This window comes from Stenella coeruleoalba (assembly GCF_951394435.1).
Source record: "Stenella coeruleoalba genome assembly, chromosome: 15".
Taxonomy (NCBI): Eukaryota; Metazoa; Chordata; class Mammalia; order Artiodactyla; family Delphinidae; genus Stenella; species Stenella coeruleoalba.
In genome coordinates this window covers 30,137,622-30,161,467 of record NC_137161.1, presented here as the reverse complement: position 1 = coordinate 30,161,467, position 23,846 = coordinate 30,137,622, and the positions used below count along the sequence as shown (strand labels likewise).

The 23,846-nt window shown below is 51.0% G+C and overlaps 1 protein-coding gene across 4 annotated transcripts; it reads right to left on the bottom strand.

Annotated features, from left to right (window-relative positions):
* Window positions 1-11,237: 11,237 nt before the first annotated feature.
* On the bottom strand, window positions 11,238-23,403 carry MAVS (mitochondrial antiviral signaling protein). 4 transcript variants are annotated; one of them, XM_079945163.1, is made up of 7 exons: window positions 23,306-23,403; window positions 19,494-19,684; window positions 18,358-18,547; window positions 16,882-17,054; window positions 16,001-16,157; window positions 13,626-14,101; window positions 11,238-12,739 (listed from the first exon to the last, which is right to left on the bottom strand). In XM_079945163.1, exons 2-7 carry the CDS (start codon window positions 19,608-19,610, stop codon window positions 12,290-12,292), a joined length of 1,563 nt encoding a protein of 520 aa, XP_079801289.1. In that variant the 5' UTR covers window positions 19,611-19,684; window positions 23,306-23,403; the 3' UTR covers window positions 11,238-12,289. The 4 variants fall into 4 exon arrangements, with proteins under 4 accessions (XP_079801289.1, XP_079801291.1, XP_079801290.1 ...); XM_079945165.1 differs by having other exon boundaries at window positions 18,358-18,532; XM_079945164.1 differs by having other exon boundaries at window positions 19,494-19,664; window positions 23,306-23,336.
* Window positions 23,404-23,846: the final 443 nt, after the last annotated feature.

The following is a 23,846-nucleotide window of genomic DNA, read 5'->3' as shown; positions in this document are numbered from 1 at the left end:
ATCGGCTGCCTGATTCGAGGCGGATCGACCGCGCCTCCGCCCAATGAAAGGCTCGGGGCGGGGCGGAGGACGGCAAGGGAGGGGATCCGGGCTGGGCAGAGGAGAAGGCGGTGTTGCTGAGCACAGAGTGATGGCGGCGCCGCCCAATAGACGCGTTGGTGGAGGGGTCTGCGCCCCCTTACACCGGGGTGCACAGGTAGGCGCTCCGAGCCCCAGAACTCTCCCGGGAGCCGCCTCGCGCCCCCGAGCCCCGCCGTGCTGCTGCGTCTCGTCGTCTCCCGGCTTGCGCCCTTCTCCAGCCCAGCGGTGTGCCGCAGGGTCTGGTCGCCAGCCGTTGGCAAACAGAAGGGCTTGAACCGCGGCTGAATTTAGCCTTTGTCCCTCGACCTGATTCCACTACTGCCGTCAAGGCCACCAGTCCTCCGCGCTCTGTTTGACCGCCACCCCCTTCCCCAGCACTGCCACTGGCGTGTTTAGGCTAAGCCCCCTTCATTCCTCCTGCGTTAGACAGATGTTCCCAGTACGAGAACTAATGAAAGGACTGGGGTTGGTCTCCATGGCAACTGGAAGAAAGAGATGGGTTATAAATCCTTTGCCACCCTCCTGTAGTGAAGGAGGGGGGTGTGGGAGCCAGGAAGTAGGGTTGGCTCTTGGAAGGAGAGTCTGGACCCCCTTTCCTTGTGGTGCAGTGGAGGACATAGAAGGATTTGGTGGCCGCCTCAGGGCCTGGGTTGTTGGGGATTTGGTCTGATTGGTTTTTTTTTAAATCATTGGTTTTTTGTTTTTTAAATCATTTTATCACCTTCTTTTTGCGGGTGAGAACATGGTCACCTCCAGCCCTGAGATACTGACCAAAGGTCCATCCAAGCGTCTCTTCTCCCATAGGTTGCCCATGCCTGGAATGACCCGTGGCTCTGTACCCCCAAGGCACTCCCTCATTCTGTCAAGTTGAACGGGATTGTGGGTTTATCTTGCTAGCAAATTATTTCATAAGTGCCTCCCCTGAGAGACTGTAATGCCCCTTATGTTCTTCATCTTTCCTGTAATGACTGCTAGTAGCAGGCTGAACAAGAAATATGAGCTTCTCTCTTGCTTATTGAATAGAATTGCCATGCTCACTCAAAACTAGCTCCCTGGGACTTCCCTGGTGGTACAGTGGTTAGGAATCCACCTGCCAATGCAGGGCACACAGGTTCGATGCCTGGTCCGGGAAGATGCCACATGTCGTGGAGCAACTCAGCCTGTGCGCCACAACTACTGAGCCTGCGCTCTAGAGCCCGCGAGCCACAACTAGTGAAGCCCACACACCTAGAGCCCGTGCTCCGCAACAAGAGAAGCCACCGCACTGAGAAGCCCGCACACTGCAACGAAGAGTAGCCCCCTCTCAGCGCAACTAGAGAAAGCCCGTGCGCAGGAACGGTAGGATTAACTCTGGAAACCCTATTTCCTAACTCTGGAAATTCCGTCTCCTGCAGGAAGCCACCCCAGAGGGATCCTACAAAAACCAAGAAAACGTATAGCTACTCTTCTAAATCTCAGTGCCCAGCATTGCCTACGTTTCTGCCTCCCCCAGCAACAACAAAAAAAAAACGGTTCTCCTTGACCTGAGGAAACTTCCATCCAGGTCTGTGAGCTGCAATAGATCATCCTGAAGAATCAAGAATCATCATCACCTGAGACTGCCAAGACGAATCCCAACATCAAAACACTTGAGGGCTTCCCTGGTGACGCAGTGGTTGAGGGTCCGCCTGCCTGATGCAGGGGATACAGGTTCGTGCCCCGGTCCGGGAAGATCCTACAGGCCGCGGAGTGGCTAGGCCCGTGAGCCATGGCCACTGAGCCTGCGCGTCCGGAGCCTGTGCCCCGCAACGGGAGAGGCCACAACAGTGAGAGGCCCACGTACCGGAAAAAAAAAAACAAAAAACAAAAAAGCACTTGAAGCTTGTGTACCTTTTCTTTCTTTACTGTGTATAGTGTCTTTTATCTTTTTAAAATTTATTTATTTATTTATTTATTTTTGGCTCCGTTGGGTCTTCGTTGCTGCACGCGGGCTTTCTCTAGTTGCGGCAAGCGGGGTCTACTCTTCGTCGCAGTGCACGGGCTTCTCAGTGCGGTGGCTTCTCTTGTTGCAGAGCACGGGCTCTAGGTGCACGGGCTTCAGGAGTTGTGGCTCGCGGGCTCTAGAGCGCAGGCTCAGTAGTTGTGGCACACGGGCTTAGTTGCTCCACGGCATATGGGATCTTCCCAGAGCGGGGCTCGAACCCGTGTCCCCTGCATTGGCAGGTGGATTCTTAACAATTGCACCACCAGGGAAGCCCAGAAAATAAATTTTTTAAGAGAAAAATGTATCATGGATTTACACTAATTTCCATTCATTTTTAAGGTTACAGAGTTTTTACTTAGCTTCTTTTATCTTAACCTGAAAATCTAAGGACTTCACAACATTCACTACTTATTTGCTTTATCATTAAATATATAGATAATAGTTTCAGAATAAAAATATCAGTATTACCAATGATGTGATTATTAAACACTGTTTAAGATTTTTCTGCCGTTCTTTTTGTCCTTAGGATACGTTGCACTAGGGATGAAAAATCAAATTGTGCTTTAAAGTCATTTGAAATAATTTCTTTCTGTGTAGTTCAGCCAACAACTCAATACAGAATTGAGTCCTTTTTTTTCCATTTTGATTCAATTTTTAGAGATTTAAATTTTTTCTTGCTTTTTCTAATGAAAGAAGCTACCATGTTGTGTGCTGCCCTATGAAGCAACCCATGTGGCAAGAGACTGAAGGCAGCCTCTGGCCAACAGCCAACAAGGAAGTGCAGCCCGCAGAGCAACATTTCAATGAGGAACTGAGACTTCCCTGGTTGTGCAGTGGTTAAGACTCTGCACTCCCAATGCAGGGGGCCCAGGTTCAATCCCTGGTCAGGGAACTAGATCCCTCATGCCACAACAAAGAACCCGTATGCTGCACTAAAGATCCCGCACGCGGCAATGAAGATCCCACGTGCCGCAACTAAGACCTGGCAAAGCCAAATAAATTAAAAAAAAAAAAGTGAGGAACTAAATCCTGCAAGAACCATGTGAGTGAGCTTGGAAGTGAATCCTCCCCAAACTGCAGCCCTGGCCAACACCTTGATTGCAGCCTTGTGAGAGACCCTGAGCCAGAGGACGCAGCAAACCTGCACCTGAAATCTTAACCCACAGAAACTGAGATACTAAATGTGTTGTTTTAAGCTATTAAGTTTTGGAATAATTTCTCATGCAGCATTAGTTAATGGATCACCTCCATAGGGGCTGTGTTATATATACTCTTAACTGTTGGATGACTGCAGGGAAAGTAGAATGCTGATTAATCAGTTAATGATGAGGTCAACTGATGAGATCAGTTGACCAATGGTCTTGAGTAGAATTGTGTGGGGCTCTGGCTTTGCCCTGTTCTCCATTTCATTAGTGATTTGGTGGCTCATCCTGCACATGTTGGGGAAAAATCCAGAGCCAGAGGATCCTCAACCAACTGAAACAATGACCAAGTTGTTTGGATTGTTGCATGAACTAAATTCAATTCAACAAAGACCCATTAAGCTTGGCAACAATAGTTTGTGGAGCAATACAGGGGGCTGTAGAGAAGGCCCTGCACCCCACTGCTATGAAATGGACCCGAGAGAGCATCCCCAGCCCCAGGCCAAGGGTGGGATTAAGTCAGGGCTATCAAATGGCACAGAAGTACATAGAGAGAGGCAAGGAATGATGTCTATCAACCCCCCTAAAAAGGAAACAGGATTGCAAGGGATTAAAGGACATTATCAATTGTTGCTCTTTCTCTTTAGTCAAAAAAGTCTCCTTAAAAATGCAGTGACTAGGGCTTCCCTGGTGGCGCAGTGGTTGAGAGTCCGCCTGCCGATGCAGGGGACACGGGTTCATGCCCCAGTCTGGGAAGATCCCACATGCCGCGGAGCGGCTAGGCCCGTGAGCCATGGCCACTGAGCCTGTGCGTCCGGAGCCTGTGCTCCGCAATGGGAGAGGCCACAACAGTGAGAGGCCCGCGTACCGCAAAAAAAAAAAATTTTTAATGCAGTGACTCAATGAGTCAGCACCTGCTTTTAACAAGATCCCCAAGAGGATTTGTATCTCTACTGAAGTTGGAGACACTCTGGACTATATAACTCTGTATAGTTTGAAATTTTTTTTAATTTCACTTTTTTATTGAAATATACTTGATTTACAATGTTGTGTTAATTTCTGCTGTACAGCAAAGTGACTCAGTTATACGTACATTCTTTTTTATATTCTTTTCCATTATGGTTTATCCCAGGATATTGAATATAGTTCCCTGTGCTATACAGTAGGACCTTGTTGTTTATCCATTCTATATGTAATAGTTTGCATCTACTAACCCCAAACTCCCAGTTCACCCCTCTGCCACCTGCCCTCCCCCTTGGAGGACAAGTCTATTCTCGAGTCTGTTTCATATATAGGTTCGTTTGTGCCCTATTTTAGATTCAACATATAAGTGATATCATATGGTATTTGTTCTTCTTCTGATTTACTTCACTTAGTATGATAATCTCTAGTTGTGGTATTTTATTTATTCTTTTTTAAAATTTATTTATTTATTTATTTTGGCCTCGCTGTGCAGCTTTTGGGATCTCAGTTCCCTAACCAGGGACTGAACCCAGGCCGTGGCAGTGAAAGCCTGGGATCCTAACCACTTGACCACCAGGGAACTCCTGGTGGAATTTTAACTTTTTACAGCAAGCAGATATTCGTGTATTACCTGTGTAATTAAAAGATGATTTAAAGAGACTAGATTATAAGGAAGGTGAAAATTCTGAAGGGAGACTGACCCCCTGGACTGGGACTCCTGGAAGGAAGGAGTCCACTGAGCCAGGCCAGAAGGTGACAGCCAGCCACATGTGGAGAACTGAGGAGCTTGTCTCTGAGTAGAGACTCCTGAAAGTGAAGGTGGGAGGAAAAAGGGGGAGGGGTCCTGAACAAGCTCCCCAGATTGAAAGTTCTATTTACATTCACTGCAGGAGCCTCACTTCAAGCAGATATCTGGCCAGGGTAGATCCTCAGAACTGTGGGCTGAATAAAAGAAATGTTAAAGGATCTTAAGTTCTAGAAGTAATAATAGCAGAATTACTGGAAACGTGAGTCCATGGGCTCACAATTCTAACGACATCGTCCTGATAGCAAGTAGTGAAAAAAGCAATTCTTTCAGCAGTTACCACAGTTTCTCTCTTTCCCAATTCCTTTGGACAGATCTCCTGCAAGAAGCTGATTTCCAACTGCATGTGATAATGAAAGGATTTTTCTTTCTTCTTATGTTAAGTACAAGCAAACTGATGAAATAGGAGACAGCATCTGACTGCTAGGAAATCAGCGATTCAGACAGTATGGCAGTGGCACTTGGGGATGGGGAAGGACAGAGGAGGGGAGGAAGCTGGTACAGCCAGTCCATGCCAAGGACACTCAAGGGCTGATGGGACTGAGCTCTGGAGGAGGAAGGATTTGACATCACCTGGTCCAGCCTCATGGTTTATGGGTCCAGGAAGGAAAGGGACGCCAGGAGCTGGCTGTGGACCCAGGACTAGAACCCAGGGCTACTTCCCTTCTTCATCTTTCTCACTGTTCCCATTTTCTCTCCCCACCTCCACCTTTCTGGCTGCTGCCCACCCCGTCCCCCCAGGTCCCTTCTGTCTTTGAAGTACCCTTTTCAGCATGTATATTTTACTTCAATAAAAAGCTGTGGGGTTGAGGGGGTATTTTTCTTTTATTGCTGTTTTTATAGAAACAGCATTGAGTAAGTAGAAGGAAGATATTCAGTGTAAGTTGTGTGGTTTTTTTTTTATTATTTTTGGCTGTGTTGAGTTCATTGCTGCACTCAGCCTTTCTCTAGTTGCGGCGAGTGGGGACTACTCTTTGTTGCAGTGCGTGGGCTTCTCATTGCGGTTGCTTCTCTTGTTGCGGAGCACAGGCTCGGCGCACGGGCTTCAGTAGCTGTGGCGTGTGGGCTTCCATAGTTGTGGCTTGTGGGCTCTAGAGCGCAGGCTCAGTAGTTGTGGCACATGGGCTTAGTTGCTCCCCAGCATGTGGGATCTTCCCGGACTAGGGCTCGAACCCATGTCCCCTGCATCGGCAGGTGGATTCTTAACCACTGCGCCACCAGGGAAGCCCCCAGTGTAAGTTTTTTACATGCAGGCAGGAAGGTGAGAATTTACTCTGAAGAATTTGAGGTAAGCCATGAGAATTTAGAAAGGCTAATAAGTGAGAGGGATCTATTCAAAAAAGCTTCCAAAAGGAGCTGGGCTTTAAGCCAGGCCTTAAAAAAACTTTAGTGGGTGCAGTAGCTAAGCCATGACTTGCAGCAGAGCCCTCTAGCCGTTGGCCTTATCCTTACAGGCAGCACCACTGACCCCAGGGAGGGATAGGGAGCTGGATGAAGCATGTATGTGCCCACTCCCATCCCATTCTGGCAGTGGAGACCCCTCGCAGAGCCCATATCCTTCCCTCTGAGAGACTGAATATACAAAAGGACAGTGGCCAGACCATATATGACAATAGAACTCTCTGCAGTAACCAGCCTGGAAAGCCAAACCACAGCCTCTGCAGCAGTCATCCAGAATGATCAGGTCTTGGTTAATGTGTGCCAGCTTCTTCCCAATCCCCAACCACCTCTTCCCTCTCTTCCATCTCGGGACCAACCAGAGAAAGTCAAATATGTTCCCCAACCAATCACATAAGGTGCCCCTCTTCTAGTTAGCCAGCCTCCAGTGTCCCAGGCAAACAACCTCCAATCACAGCACATCTGAAGCCTTCCCTTTCTTTTATTCACCACAGTGTTTTCCCAGTCCCTGCCTGCCTTTGATACCCTCCTGGCCAAATGCAAGTGACAGTGGCTGCTCTTACAAGCTCAGAATGAACAGCCTATGTTTGTTCTCATTTGTGTGACCTTGGTTTATCTCCATATCTCTAAAGCGATTCTGTACACAAACTGAAGGTACTCATGAAACCAACACCCAAATCAAGGGTAACCATGCCGACTTTCAATGCCATAGATCAATTTTGCTTATTTCTGTACTTTTTGTATGAATAGAATCACCCAGTAAACACTTTTGTGTGTGTACTTTTTTTTTTTTTTTTTTTGCGGTACGCGGGCCTCTCACTGTTGTGGCCTCTCCCATTGCGGAGCGCAGGCTCCGGACGCGCAGGCTCAGCGGCCATGGCTCACGGGCCCAGCCGCTCCGCGGCATGTGGGATCTTCCCAGACCGGGGCACGAACCCATGTCCCCTGCATCAGCAGGCGGACTCTAAACCACTGCGCCACCAGTGAAGCCCTCTACTGACTTCTTTTTCTCAACATCATGTCTGTGCAATATATCCACATTGAGTGTAGCAATATTTTCATTCGTATTCATTGTTGTGCACTAGTATTCTACTGTATGACTTTACCCCAACTTATATATATATATATATATATATATATATCCATTCTACTGTGGATAGACCTTTGGGTTGCTTCCAGTTTGGGGCTATTTTGAACAGTGCAATTAGAAATATTCTTGCACATATCTTGGTAGACATGAGCTCTTGTTTCTGTCATGTACATACCCAGGAGTGGAATTGCTGGGTCATAGGTTATGCATGTGTTCAGCTTTAGTAGATACTGCCTATTTTCCAACAGGGTTTTACTAACTTACATTACCCCTAAAGTTTGAGAGTTTCAGTTGCTCTATATTTCCATCAACATTTGATCTTGTCAGACACTTTCATTTTAGCCGTCCTGATAGGTGTCTTTGTAAATTTATACTTAATATTTTTCTTGTTCCCTAGAGGTTCTAAGTTTTACTGTTTTCCTGGATTTCATTGTTATAATTGTTAATAGTACATGACTGATCAAAACAACACTTTTCTCTCCTCCCCCCCACCCCTGCCCTTGCTTTTAGACACTCCTTTAGACCACTCACAATTATATTGGAGACAGTGGGTGATAGAAGGGGGCACTTAAGGTGGGCTTTTTGCATTATTATTGTGTCTCTCCAAGGCCTGTCCCCATACTCTGCACTCAGTAGGAGCAAAATAAATATCTGTTGTATAAATACGTGAAATAAATGACATGAAAGCCTATATGTCTCCACCATACTTTGTGAGTCATTCCCGACCACTGGAGTGTATGCAGGTGTCTTACTCATTTTAGGCCTTAGACCTGGCACAGGGGAATCCTTTAACAAACAATATCTGCTAAACCAAACTGACCTCCAGCTGCCTCACCTCATTCAGCCTCAGGCCATTGAGCCTGGGCACATACAAGATGATTATATTCATATTGTCACAGCATCCCTGAGACTATATTAATTATATATTGCACATCATTACACTGTTATAGCAGGTGCCAGATCTTGGCACACAGGGCAGAGATGTGATGGTGTGAAATCTTACTTTAAATGGGGTCCCAGGCTCCAGGCACCTGATCAGCTGTGGGTCATGGGCATGGAGAACATCCAACTCTGGGGCCCACAGGCCAGAGTCTTCCCTTGCATTGTCCCCTCTGGTCCTTTGTCCCTCCCAGTCTTGCAGATCAGCTGTAAATTGGGTCATACTTGTATCCGTTTCATAGGGTCATTGTGAGGATTAAACAAGTTAATACATGTAAGGCACCTAGCCCAGCACCTGGTATGCAAAAAGGTATGGGGTAAGTGGTAGCACTTTTTATTATTGCTGTTATTAACAGCAGCAGCAGCAGGGATGAGGAGTGCTGAGTGACCATGCCCTGCACCAAGTGTGAACTTCATGGCCCTGGGCTACATGGAAAAGAGCAGAAAGGGGAACATGTGATTTTTATCCATAAAGAGCTATCACTTCCAGCACAGACTAGCCCAGGGACCCTGAACACTACTCTCCCTGAAGGTGGGGGTGGAGGTGTTCCTTGGCCATCAGCTTCACGATAGTGCATTGGTAGAAAGCAAGGGACCTCAAGGCTTGAATGACTCCATTTCTAAGGAGACTCCTATAAGAGCAGGACACATGCTGTGAAGTTTGAATCTGGCCAAGAATGGGAATTTCTGCCTGCTGGAAGGGCTTTGTCAGAGCCTAAAGGAGACTCCTCGTGCAATGGGGCAAACTGCCACTGGACACACCCGTCAATCGTCACCTCTCTGGGACAGAAGCAGTAGCCAGATACTTCCAAGGAGCTTGTCAGTGAAGGAACCTCCTCTGGTTCTCTCCTCCTAAGACGGAACCAGTGCTACTCACGTTTTGAACTGGTTCAAGAGGGATGTCACCCACTGAGGCCAAGAAACCAAGAGGGGAATGCCTTGGAAGAAAAAAGAGGGTCTTTGCCACAGAATCCTCCTGTCCCAAGTCTTTCCCTTGACTTTCTGAACTCTTCACTTTCTGACTTACAAAAAGAACCTGTACAGAAAAGGGGGAATCAGGCAGGGATGAACAAGACTATCCATGAGTCCATAATTATTGAAGGTGTGTAATGGGCACGTGGAGGGGAGAGGTAATTATTCTAGTTTCTGTACTTCAGTGTGTGCTTAAAAGCTTTCCATAAAAAAGAAGCTATGAATAATCCATGGCCTGAAAGAGTGAAGGGCATCTTGCTGATCTTTTTTTTTTTTTTTTTTTTTTTTGCTGTACGCGGGCCTCTCACTGTTGTGGCCTCTCCTGTTGCGGAGCACAGGCTCCGGACGCGCAGGCCCCGTGGCCATGGCTCACGGGCCCAGCCGCTCCGCGGCATGTGGGATCTTCCCGGTTCGGGGCACGAACCCGTGTCCCCTGCATCGGCAGGCGGACTCCCAACGACTGCGCCACCAGGGAAGCCCTCTTGCTGATCTTTGACTAGAAATTCTCCCAAATCAATTAAATCTGAGCACATCCAACCAGGGAAACAAGGTGAGAGTATGGTATTAGTCTGGCTTCGGTGGGTCATCAAGCAGAATCGGCAGGTGTTTCCCAGGGAAAGAGAAGCAGTGGTAGCTCTTGGGCTTTGAAGGAAATGTTTCAACAGGAGAGAGAGAAAAGATGGAGAGGGATTTATATGTAGGTACCTTGGCTACTGCTGAGTCTGCCCTTAAGCACTTAGGATGGCACTGGGCCCTCTGGCCCCACCCCGGCCTTTACACCGAGGTAAAGGGTGCTTCCCCATCTCTCTTATCAACTACCCCAAGCCCTCTCCTGGCCACAGGCCAATTCCCAATCCTCCTTGAAGTTGACATTTTATTGACAACAGCCAAAATAGGAATGCTGTTCAATGCAGGCCAAGTCAGGGCTTCTGAGCAGCATAATTTGAAATGTGCCAGGATGGTCCCTAAATGTTTCCTACACACCTTACCCAAAGGTATCTCCCACATGGCTGGTCACTGTGCTTAAAATTCTACCATTTAAGTAGCATATTTTGGGTCTACAAGCTGCTTTCTTGAGATAACTTTTTTCTAAAGCTACCTTGGGAGGGTAACACATTAAAACCAGTACCTATTCATGAACTGTTCACTGACCTGGGTACCTGGGAGGGAGGAAGCAGCACAGAGGGTTAAAAGCAAGAGTGATGGGGCGTGGTTGCAGACAGCTTGGGTAGGGACCACTCCTGGCTTCAGGGTACAGGTGGTTGCATTTGGAGAGAGGGTTGAAGAGAAGCTCAGAGGTGGAAGTAGAGGTCATTAGGTTGCTGAAGTCCCCGAGGGCAGCGTAAAGAAAGGCTGTAGCAGCCAGAGCAGGGTGCAGTACCCTGCAGACTGACAGTTTGGGGGTGGGCCACAGTGAGCCCTACCCCTTATATCTCCACAGGGTTCTAGTTCCTATCCCTTGCAGAGCTCAGAAATGAAGGTAGCTCCCGAGGCTCCTATGCCTGGCCCTTGTCCAGCAATGGCTGCTAGGAATGAACCCACAAGGATATCCCTCAATCCGTCTGTCTGCTGGGCGGCACCCTAGCCCCCACCCTGCACAGTTGCCCCAGTGGACATGCCTCCCTCCTCACTCCCCAACAATTCCCCAGTGCATGGAATAAAGTAAGGGACAAATATAAAAGGGGCATAGGCAGTAGGGTTTGGGTCTGCTTCTAAAGGCACGGCCAAGTGCTCCAGTCCCTCCACATTTGAATAGAGATAATGTATCCACCCCTAGTAAATGAAATGTCAGGAACCATTCTAAGATTTATATAGATAAACTCATTTAATCCTCACAACACTAGGACATGTATATCTATACATAAAATTTTACTATTCATCCCCATTTTACAGATGAGAAAACAGGCACAGAGAGGTTAACAGCTTGCCCCAAAGCACAGAGTTAGTAAGATGGGATGCAGGCTTCGGCCATCCTACACTGCAGCAGTGCACGCTTACCCACTGGGCACTCTGCCTCTCATGCCCTCATCTCTACCAGGCTGGGCAGGGAGAGGTGAGAAAAGCATTTAGTGGCCACCTGCTCTGGACCAGGCACTTGACAAAGACGTGTATGCTTCAATCTCAGGAGAACCCAGTGAAGGATGAGCCATGATCCTCAGGGTTCACATGAGTAAGCAAGACCAGAGAAGGCTGATTATTTGCCAAGGCCACACAGCCCAAGAGGAGGTGGAGCTGAAATCCAAACCTTGGCCTGAGCTCTGCCCTGCATGTGCTCCCTCTCCAACCCCCATATGGAGCTGAAGAGAACAGAGACCAGGATGAGAAGGCTGGAGAGGGGCACTTAGGTGGTCCTCAGGCCTAGCACCTGATCGGGCTCCCCAGGGGTCCATGGGAATCTCCAGACCTCCTCCCCAACCTTGTGTGGCAGGGGAGGGGAACCAGAGAGGCAGGGGACTAAGTCCTTGAAGATGGGCCACTCCGCTGCTCCTGGGGCAATAGCCTGAGGCTGGGCCACTGGGGGCTGGAGTGATGTTCTGTGGGGTCTCCTACCCCCCCCATTGGCTGCCAGGGACCAGGGCAGGATGGGGGATGTTTCCGACCCCCTGCGGTCTCCAGTAGCACCTCCTGATCCTTGCACTTGGGTAAAGAGGGATAAGGCCTAGACGGGGGCACCTCCTCCAGAGGATAAGGGCAACAACCAGATGGCCAGGTGGGCGAGGTCTGGAGCACTCAGGGCAGCCCAGGGCCCAGAAAGCCAAGGATGGTGGGGTAGCTGCCAAGGGCAGGAGCTGGGATGGAAATGCTGCCTCGCCTCTGACCCAGCCTCTGCCAGCCCAGAGATAGCGTCAAGGATGGTGGGACAGCTCAACTCAATGGCTCAGGCAGATGTACCATGGGAAAGGGAGCAGAGGCGTGATAGGGAGGGCCCAGGAGTTTCACTGGAGTGGGCGCCGCCGGTACAGTGTGGCCAGGAGCGCAGCTAGGAGCACCCCAGCCACGGCCACCCCAAGCCACGGAGCCCAGGGCAAGTTCCTGACCACCAGCAACTCCTCCAACTCTTCCTCCTCCCGGAATTCTGGGGCCGTGTGTGTCCCAGGGCTGTCCCCCAGGATGGGGGTACTGGGGCCCCCGTGGATCCTAATGGTGTCCTCCGACTCGTACTCGTTTTCCTCCGGAGCGTTGTCAGGCCCCACGCCCAGGGAGTTACTGTGGCTGATGGCGAGGTCTGCGGAGCAGCCCGAGAACGGTTGGCTATCCATTCTGGATACCAGCCTGCCAGGCTTGCTCAGCTCCAGCTCTGAGCCCCAGCAGTCAGAGCTGCTATCTGGCCATGGCGAGGTGCCTCCAGTGGCAGTACCTGTGGGTGCTGGAGATGCTGGAGTCTCCTGGGAAAGAAAGGAGGGACTGGAGGGACTGAGGATGGTGGGGGGCAAGCCCAGGTTGGGTGGCCCCATTCCCAAAACAGGCCAACCCCTCAGTTCCCAGCCCATAGTGCTGTGAGGCAACCCTCTCTTGGGGACTCAACCCACTGATGGTGCAGGAGGACAGTGGGGGAGGAGGGGACTAAGGCCCTGCAGGAGCATCAGTGGTGAACTCCTCCAGGGCTGAAAGCTCTACTCACTGGCCTGCCTGTGAGCTCACTCCCACCCCAGGGAGCACTTGGTCATGTGTGGCCCCATCTACTTTGACATTATGCCTGGGCTTGATGGCCATGAAGCAGCCACAGGGTCAGAGGCTGGACCATGCACCCAAGGGGCCCCATGGACTTGGTTCTTCCAGACAGACAGCAGCAGTAGGGTTAGACGTGCAGGCTCCGAGCAGGCAACTGTGGAGGCTGCTAGGGTCAGAGATGGATGGGCTGGGACTGCAGTTTGTAAAACCCTGGTCATGGTGGGGCAGGCCAGATATCCCAGTGGTGAAGAGCAAGGCATCGAGGCAAACAGGCTACCCCGCTCTACCCCTCAATGTTTCCTCACCTGCAAAATAGTATTGATGAGCTTAAAAGGGAGCTGTGAGCTCTAAATGGGTTAATGCATGTGACCAGTGGAGGTGGCCCAGCAAGCCTGACCCTCCTGAAGCATTCACACTTAAGAGTTCTAATGATTATTATTACTCTAAAGGACATGGTGTTAGGTCTGGATGAGGCTAGGTCTCAGCTGTCCCTATGCCCTCAGAAGAAGCCCTGGACCAGCCTAGGCTGGAGACAGAATGGAGACTGGAAAGGGTACAAGGAAGAGGCCTGGATCACTGCTAGGAGGGGCGAGGACTCACCTCCACAAGTCTGTTGCTGTTCCTGATGGTGGGCCCTGTGTTGGCAGGCAGCTTTCTGGGCACCGTGCACATATGTTTCCTGTGGCCAGGCACCAAGCCAGTAGGCACTTTGAGTGGCACCACGCCAGAATGCACTGAGTTGATGGGCAATTTGGATGGTGCTAGACTGGTGAGCACATTAATGGGCATTGCACCAGGGGGCTTCAAGCTGGTGGACAACTTGGAAGGCACTGTGCTGCCAAATGCTGAGTTGGTGGGCACCCCTGCCCCGCTGGAGCAGATGGTACCTTCAGCCTGGTCACCAGCACCTCCTGCAGAGGCCAAGCCAGTGAAGGAGGAGGAGGAGGTGCCAATAGATGGAGCTGACACTGGGGGTCCAGGCAAGCAGCTTGCCCTGGGGGTAGAACGGACCAAGGGCTGGAAGGAGACAGTCGGAGACACAGGCCCATAGAATGATGTGAAACTGGAGACCATGCCTGCAGGTGGCAAAACAAAATGAGAAACACAAACCCACAGGAGTGTTATCCTAAAATCACAGTGGCCTTGGGATCAGAGGGCTGGAGAAGGGTCTCTCTGTCCCAGCTCACACCATCCCTATTGCATCCAAGCCTCCCAACCTCCTACCCGTGGAGGACTCTCCACAGTCTCTTTGGTTCCCAGGGCTGAAGGCCCAATGGTTGCAGATAAATCCTTGGTCCTGTCCCTCCTCAGTCCTTGACGTGTTCTCTCACAAGAGCAAAATGATCCCTCCCTTTAACAGGGTCTAGGAGCTTGAAAATCATTAGTAATTTTCCTCTCTGCTTTTTCTTCTCCTGCCTAGGACACCCCCCTTTCCTCTTGTGTCTGCCTCTTCCATCCTCTCCTTAGACAAGTGGAATCCTGGATGTTTCTCCCACTGCCATCTTTCCTCTCAGCAGGAACAATCCTAGGCCAGGGCAAGAGGAGCAGGATGGCTCTTCTTAGAAGAGCTCACACCAGTCATGTGGCACCAGAGGCCCAGTCAGCCCCCAGTGTGTGCAAATCTTCTAGGAGGCCCAAGGGCTTGGGGGTACAGGGACAAAGCCACCCCTGGGAGGAGAGTCTGAACTGGGGGAATCAGGAGGGAGCAGGTGGTGATGGTCCATAAAGGCAGCTACATAAGGATTCACCATGGAACTCCTGAGAACACACATGCCTGGCCCTACAGCTGACAAAGGTCGGGAGTGATTCTGATGTCCACCACCCCCCATCCCAAAGCTAACACCACAGAATCTCATGGGACCTGTGTCCATACTCATACTGAAATCAAAGTGCCCTCTGCCTCCCTGGTCCACAGCAGCATTTCTTGAAAATATGTTCCACAGCAAGCTGACAATGCAAAGTGCAAAAGGATACGTGGGTTAGAGTTTGGTGTGACAGGAGCATGGGACGCTAAGGTGGCTTCTCTGAGCTCCTGTGTCTTGTGGCTGTTCCGTGGGCACTGTGGGCTGGCTGGGCATCACTGTCATGTGGAACACAGTTTGGGAAATAGTGGTGCAGAGATGCCAGCCTGAGACATCAGAGTAGATAGCACTATATTCCTGAGATGTCTGATATAAGGGTCCAGGCCCTTGGCTGATGAAGAACATACTTCTCCTGGGGGCTGAAAAGTTTTAGTGATTCACTGGGAGCTAGAGACCCCTTTAGGGTAGGGCAGTGCTCCCTGACAACAGCTGGCCCAGCCCTGTACTCTTCTTGCACTGTCCTCCAGGTCCTGGCGGATCCCTACATAGTCCCTTTGGTATAGCGCAGGCATGGCCCTAATTCACTTCTACCTGTATCCACGCCCTCTGCAATGTGACCTTGTCAGTCCTCTCATGTAGGGATGGAGTCTATCTTTCTACTCCTTGATGCTGGGCTGGCCTTGTAACTTGCTTTGTCCCACAGAAAGAGGCAGGAGGAAAACTGCGCCAGTTTTGAGCCTATGCCCCAGAAGCCCACTCTCCCTCTCTCAGAACTCTGCTCAGGTATATGAAATGGGCTTGACTGCTGGAAGGTAAGAGACTCATAGAAGAGAACTGAGGTGCCCCAGCCAACAGCCGTAAACAGCTTATATGTACCCTGATGCATATATAAGAGGGAATTCAGCCCATCTGAGCCAGCCCAAATTGCTGACCCACACAATCATGAGCTAAGTAAATAGTCGTATTTTAAGCTACTAAATTTTGGGATTGTATGTTACAAAGCAAATACTAACCAATATGCCCTCTGAGGAACTGGGTTGTTCCCTGGGGTGAACTCATTTCCCTGGGGAATACCACCTTTGCCTCCTGTCCAAGAAAACCAGAGGGGCAACTCTAACCCTTACCCTCACTGGGAGGTCAGAAAGGCCCTATAACTCCAGGGTCCATGCATACCTGCTGTGTGGGTAGTGCCCAGTTCTGTGTCTTGCTCCTGATGTCCACTGCAGGTCAGAGGGCTGAGGGCCACCGTGTCAGATGAGGGCTGCAGGGGGCCACCCAGCCTCTTGAGGACAGCCCCAGAGCTGGGTGGCTGTGGGGCTTTCTTCGAACTCTGCACGAAGGAATATATGAATAAGGCAGTTGCTTCTCCCAGGAGCTGGCAAAGGGCAGCTTATGCTTGGGATGGCTCCTACAGGCCACAGCCCATGCCATGAAGCACAGGACCAAGGAAGCCCTTGCCTCGGCTTTGGTCATTGCCAGGACTTCTATCTGCAGGTGACTTTGAAGCCACCTCATAGAAAATCATCCTATGGGGGGTCCCTATTCATCTGTCTGGCCCTAAAGAAAGGTCCCCATCTTTGGGGCCACTGCACAGACCCCTTTCTTATGCTTCAAGTCCAAGTGGTGTCTCCTGGACACCTCACTGCCCACTCATCCTATCCCAACAGAATCAGTCATCTTAACCCCCAAACTTTACTGGCAATGATTACAGCTCCAAACATCCCCCCCTTCCCCCATCACCTCCTGCTCCCTCACTCTCCCTCATCTGGTCATCCCCTGATCCCTTGACCCAGCTCAACATCTCACATGGACCACTGCAAAGACCTCAGAATTGTGACCTCACAGCTGGCTGATGACAGAGGGGTGGGGGCTGCCACATAGTGAAGACCTGGTTGGCAGTCCGGGAGCTGGGGCAGATCCATATTGGGGGAGCCCTGGGGTTCTGAGCAGAGATTAGGCATGATTTGTCGGGGACTTCCGGAAGGCTGGGTGAGCAGAAGTGGGCAGACGGGAACACAAAAGCAGGAGGTTCAAGGTAGATCGTGAGGACACACCTCTCCCAGGGACTCTGGTGACTGGGTGTCCTGGACAGGCATAGGGTAACTTGGCTCGTCCTCTCTGTAGCCATTGCAGGGGATGCTGGGGGCCACAGCAGGTGTGGATGGCCCTGGAACCCCAGCAGGAATTGATGGCCGCTCCAGTGGGGATGGGGAGTTGTTCGGATTCCCTGAAGGACAAAGATATTGTGATGTCAAGGAGGAATTGGGGTGCTCTCAGTGACAAGAGAGGCCTGGGTGCTCCTAGAACTCCAGGTCCATGGCTATCAGTCCCCCACAGCATCAAACTCTATCCTGACGTGGGCAGTACTCCTCAGAGGAGACCAGCTTCCCGAAGCAGGAGGCAGGTATCGGAGGGAGTGGTGGTGGAGAGGACAAGGAGAGGTAGGAGGAGTAGTGGGGGAAGTGAGAGTGTTGGGGGCACCTCGCAGGCCTCTCACCACCCAGACTGTGTCAGCAGTCACCACTTCTCTTTCCCCAGGCATTCTGGGACACCGTGGCTTTCTTCTCCTCCTCGTGGGTGGCTTTCACCACTATCTGACCCCTGACCTAAAGTTTCCTCCTCAGCCCCTCCCCTTTGCCCCCACCATCCACGCCTGGCCCTACCACAGCTGTTTTTATCTGGGGGAATCACTGGTAATCTCCACAAATGAAGAGATGTTAGAAAGGAAGGAGGGGAGGAAGGAAGGGAGGGGGAGGAAAAAAAAGAAAGGCAAACATGGGGATATTTTAAGGCTGTAAATCTGAGCAGTGTCTCAGGAATTGTCTCTAGTCTGAAATATATATAGGGCTGGTGTGAATTTTCTTCCTGCCTCAGCCCCTGAGACCCTGGCCTCAGCAGACCCCCTCTGAGTACTTGGCCTGGCAGGGAGCATTGAGAGGGCTTTGAGGGATAACTGGGCAGCTGCGGGGGTGGGAGGCAGCTAAGGAGGCTCTAGGGGAAACCAGTGGGAGGGGAAGAGATGAGGGGAAAGGAAGTAAGGAGCCCATGAGGAAGAAAGAAGAGACAGTGAAGGGAGGGGGAGAGAAGAGATGAGCAAAGAGAGGGAAGGCAAACTGAGGGAGAGTAGACGGGAGGAAATGAGAAAAGCGTGGGAGGCAAACGTCACAGCCACAAAAATTAGAGGAGGCTCCATTTGCTGAGCACATGGAAGGTACCCAGCCCCAGCTAAGCACTCAACATGCCATCATCCCACGGTATCCACTGCAGCCCTACAAGGTAAATGTTGCCATTAGCCCCATTTTACAGAGAAGAAGACTGAGACTTAGGGAATAAAGGGGCTTGGCCAAAGGGTTAATAAAGATTAATAAGTGGCAAAGCATGGATCTACACTCAGGTTTGTCCACTGCCCAGGAGTGATGGGAGGGAGGATGAGAGATGAAGACAGCAGGTATGGGGTGAGAGGAGAGGGAGAGTGGAGGCCAGGGAATCAGACAGGAGTTCCAGAAGAAGGGCCAAGGTGGGAGGCTCACGTAGCAGGTTGCTCTGGTAGACTCGGTCCACTTCATCAGCGAGACTGGACAGTTCACAGGCCCTCAGTGCCCCAATGAAGGAAGGCACCCAGCCGTTCCTCCGCCGAAGGCTGTTGAAGAGGTCCCAGAGAGTGCCCTGGTTCCCCCAGCGCTCATAGGAGGCCCGCAGTCGGTCCTGAAAGACACAGCCCTGCCACCAAGCTCAAGCCTGGTAGCCCTAACCCCCTCCCCACTCTGGAGGGGACAGCTGCAGATGGAGGTACCTAGAAAGCTACAAGATGGAAGCAACCATCTGAAACTGAGTCAGAGCCCAGGACAAGGCCAGAGTTTAAGCCCAAGTTTAAAGGTCCAGGAAATAGGCCTTACTGTGTCCCAGGCTCTCTGCTCAGGGCTTTGCATGAATTATCTTATTTAATGCTATTATTACCCCTACTCTACTGATGAGGAAACTGAGGCTTAGCACATACAAACAAGCAACCAGATAGCAGAAACAAAAACCCACAGGAAAAAAAAAAAAAAAAAACTCACAGAAAACATTTACTGCAGAACTAAATGGCAAGGTATTCCCACAAACACCAAAATACAAGAGGGAGGAGCCAAACCCTACCAGCCACAAACTCACATACCACCGGTATCTGCATGGAGGAAGCAGAGGGAGGCCTCAGGGTTCAATGTGGGGACAGCTAAAACTGGGAGGGGCCAGGCTTACTTCACTAGGGGCCCACAGCAAGTGCTGAGGGAGCTAGCACAGTCTGGCTCCCAAAGACTCTCAAAGTTGAGCCCCAGGCGCCCTGCCAGGATGGGTCCCATGACTAGGAGAACGCAATTGAAACTAAACAGGAACGAGGACAAAAGAGATAAAGAAAAAGAAGGTTCCGATGAAAGTGGGTGAGGGGTCCCAAGCCCAGAAATCTCAGTGCCATATTTTGGAGCACTATACCAAAACGACACAAGAGGGAGCTCAGTGAGGTTGGAAAGGACACCCTGAGCCACACTTCATTCTGAAAGTTAGAAAACTGTCAAGGATGGGAAGCAAGATACAACAGAGAAGGAAGGAGTTGGTCCTGGCTTGGGAGAAGCTCTGAATTCCACAGCCCTGCCCCCAGTCCATGCCTGGTTGTCACGCCCCGGCTCACCTGGTCACTTATTGTGAGGCAGGATAGGTAAGGCAGAATCTCCAGAACATGAATATTGCAAAAATTGCCATGATGGTCGCGGATATACTGATAAGTCTTGTCCTCAGCAAACGTCATCGCTGTCTGGGTTCTGAAGTGGCAGAGGGCTCTGGCCCATGAAGGGTGGATGGACTGAGAGAGAGGAAAAAAGACTGGAAGAAAACAGACCACACATGGCAACAGAGTTGGGAGTGGAGTTGGACAAAAGGCAATTCTCTCTTTCTTTTTCAACTCTTTGGAATTTTTGCTCTTTTCTTTAATCATCCTATTTTACTGCTTAAGTCTCAGAGGCCCTCAATGAATTTGCCTAAAAACAAATTGGTGAAAAAAAAAAAAATCAGATCTAGAAGACCTAGGGCCCATTTCTGCCCTGCAGGTCGGTCATTGTTGGGGAGAGCTCTGGCTCCTGCCCCATTATCCCCAGGTCTGAATGTGCCCCTAGCTTCTGATAGCAAAAGGGCACCGCCTAGAAGTGCTGCTCCTTTGGAGTATACTGAGGGGGAAGGGGAGGAGAGGGAGGAGGAGGGGTAGGAGGGAGAGGATGGGGAAGAGGAGAAGGCACCCAACATAATAATAGGATCTATCCTATTCTTACCGTGAAGAAAATGAAGCACCAAGGAATTAAGGGGACTTGCTAGTGAGTAGAAGAGTAAAGAACTGAGGTCTTCAGGATCTGGGATCAGGTTCTTCCCAGAACATGACTGCAGGCCCACCATTACACTAAAGCTTGCTACACACATTTTTTAAATTAAAAAAAAATTTTTTTTTTTAAATTTTTGGCTGTGTTGGGTCTTCATTGCTGCACATGGGCTCTCTCTAGTTGCAACGAGCGGGGGCTACTCTTCGTTGAGGTGCACAGCCTTCTCATTTTGGTGGCTTCTCTTGTTGCAGAGCACGGGCTCTAGGCGCACGGGCTTCAGTAGTTGTAGCACATGGGTTCAGTAGTTGTGGCTCGCAGGCTCTAGAGCTCAGGCTCAGTAGCTGTGGCGCATGGGCTTAGTTTCTGCGCAGCATGTGGGATCTTTCCGGACTAGGGCTCGAACCTGTGTCCCCTACATTGGCAGGCAGATTCTTAACCACTGCACCACCAGAGAAGCCCTACATACATATTTTTTCAGTAGGAGGCTGAGTTCCACTTCTGGGTGTGACCCCAGGCAAGTTATCAGCCTTTTCCAGGCTTGTCCTCACCCCTAAAATGGCTCAGAGAGGTTGTTTTGACAATACAGTAGTTCAGCCTTATAAGCCTGAAATTTAAAAGTACCCCCAATAGAATCAATTGCCGCAGGTTGCTTATGTAGCACTTAACACAATTTTCAATTATAGATCTGTTTGTTTGCTTGTTTCTTATTTGCCTTTCTCATGGGAGAGAGCTGCAGGGAATAAGACATACAAGATCTCTGCCACCATCCAATTTACATTCTACTGGAATGAGACAGATAACAAATCAGAAAACATACACATAAATAAGAATTCCAGACAGTAATAAAGGTTACAGAGAAAATAAAGCAGATGGTAAGACACAGCCCCTGAAGAAGGGCATGCTGCTTGAACTGGGATGGGGAGGGAAGCTTTTCTGAACTGACATTTGAGCTGAACTCGAATGTAAGAAGATCAGTGTTTTGGGCAGAGGGCACAGCAAGTGAGAAGTCCTAAGGTGAAACAAGCTTGGCATGTTTGAAGAATAGAAAGTAGATTGGAGTTGTCCAGGTTTAGAAAGCTAGGGGGAGGGGCAGAGTTCAAGTCAAGGAGGTTGGGAAGGGCCACTAATGTAGGGCATTATAGGAAGGGACTTTGGGTTTTATTTGGAGTGAAACAGGGAGCCATTGGAGGGCTCTGAGCAGGAAAGGGAGAGGATTTTATTTGATTTGACTTATTTGATTTATGTTAAAGACCTCTGTGGTGGTTGTGAGGATCCTGGACTGGGGAGGGGGCAGGACGGAAGCAGGGAGACAAGTCAGGAGGCCACAGCAGGGAATACATGATGGGTATGGCCAGGATGGTAACCATGAAGGTGGCAAGAGATGGCTGGATTCCTGGTATTTTGTGGATATGGGAGGTGAAGGAGAGAGAAGAATCAAGGCACTAGGTGGATGGAGGGTGCCACTTAGCAAGCCAGAGAGTCTGGGGGAGAAGCAGTGGTGCAGAGAGGACTCCAGAGTTCCATTTTGAACAAGTGAAGCTTGAGATGCTATTGGATGTCCAAAGGGGTTTTCAGGGAGGGAAGTGGGCAGAGGAGAGGGGCAGGCTGGAGTAGAAACTTGGATGTCAAGCTTGGGTGGGACCTCTAAGAGACAGTGCTGCAGAGTAGAGAGTGCCCAGAAGCTGCTGAGGCCACCAGTCCCCTGCCACATGGGAAATGGAGCAGTAGTCCTCCCTACCTGCAGCCCACCAGCCTCACAGCCACATGCTGCATGACCTGCTTTGCCAACCACCAGGTGCTACATTCCTGGTGGGGCGAGTACCAGTGACAGAAATCAAGAGGATCAGAGAGGTGGGGCGGGGGAACAACTCTGTGGTGGCGAACAGATCCCTCCTTCCCTCCCATGGGACCCAGAGAAGTACCAGGAGAGAGTCAGGTGATACATTCTTCTGCATCCCAGCCTCAGCCTTTGAGGCAAAGAGTTTGGGGAGTATGGGTGTATGTAATTGTCCAACCAAAAAGAAAGGAAGCCCATATTTGTTCACATTTATTGAGGGTCCACTATAGGCAGGCACATCCTAAGTTTCTTTCATTTAATTCTTGCCACAATCCCAAGAGGACAAGCGATGCCAAGTTGCACAGCTGACCAGTGGCCTAACAGGATTTGAACCCAGGACTTGCTGCCTCATTGCAGCTCACCATACACCTTGCAGGGCTTAGAGACCCCTGCGGCAAGTGAGACTCACACAACCCCCTGCCTTCAAGCCCTGGAAGGGACCAAGGACACTGCCTGGGTGAGGGGGGTCGCTAAGTGACTGTGTGCCTCGGAAGATGCACTATTTAGTCCCTTCTCTTGCGAGGTATGGAAATCTTTCGGACACGTCTGAGGACGTTCTAACCCTGCCCTCCACAACAGCCGGGTTCTCAGGTTCTTCCAGATGTCCTTCCAGATGTTTTTGAGCCTCCAAACGAAGAATGTCGGTTTTGTTTTTTCCAGTGTTTTCCAGGCACCTCCTTCCGGCCTCAGATAAGATGTGGGGCGGATAGTTCCTAACCGTAGCGTCTAGGAGAGTTCTGCCCCGACTGCGCCAGAAGCTGAGTTTAGAGCGCTCCGCCCTCCCGGAAGGGGCGAGGCCTCACAGTCTCGGCTCCTATTCCTGAATTCCCGGGCCAGACCCAGGTCCGCGGAGGACCGGGAGGCTGTTCTGAACCACCGAAAACAGCCAAGAACCAAGGGAGGGCGGCAGTCCGCGACCCCCAAAAGCGCGGCCGCCAGAGATTGGCGCACCCGGGCTAGGCCTCGCCTGGGAGTCACCCTGGGCCTGTGGGCAACTGGAGGAGCTCAGTAGCCAGCGCCCTTCTCCTTCCGGCCCAACCTCCCCTCCAGCCCGAGCAGGCGCCCGCGCCACCCACCTCCCGAGCCCCCGGTGCTGGATGCGGTGCACGGAGCTCTCGCTGCCCCGAACACCCTATGCGTTAGTACCTGCTCTTCCCAGCTCCCCGCGCGCCCCAAGCCCCGTGCACCCCGGCGGACTCCTAGTCCCACTCGGCTCCTGCGCTGCGTACCACCTCCCCGAAAGGCATCTGTGCGCCCTGAGTCCAGAGGACCGAGCTCCCAAGGTGACGATCTTACCTTGGGTAGCCACGACCCGGCGACCTGCCTCCAGTCGCGGACAGCCGGGAACCCTCCCCTTCAGGGAGGGAAGGGCGGGGGGTAGGGCCGCGCGGCCATTGGGCAGACAGCGGGGGCGGGCACTTGGCCTCTGTTTGCGGGGCCTCGAGGCCCTGGACGCGCGCTCGGGACAGACCTGGGTTCCTACTAAGTCCACGAAAGTGCAGATGATCTTTCCGTCTTCGTCTCGAGCAACTTCCAGGGGAAGCCCAGGGTCTGACTAGAAACCAAGTAGAAACCGTGGTGGGCTCGATCCCGACGCTTCCCACGCGAAGCTACCCCCTCCTTCCGCCGAGTAATTTGAGGGGTAAGGGTCTTTATATAGTTCGCTCCTGGACGCCCAGGGCCTAAGCACACAGTCAGTGCTCAATAAACGTCCGGTGTCACGCAGAGTTCACAAGGGTATGAGTGCCCAGCCAGGCGACACTCATTCTGGACCTGAGGAGGCAGGATCGGGGCATGTAGCTGTATGCAGGGCAGGGGCGCCAAGGTTGGCTTGCCC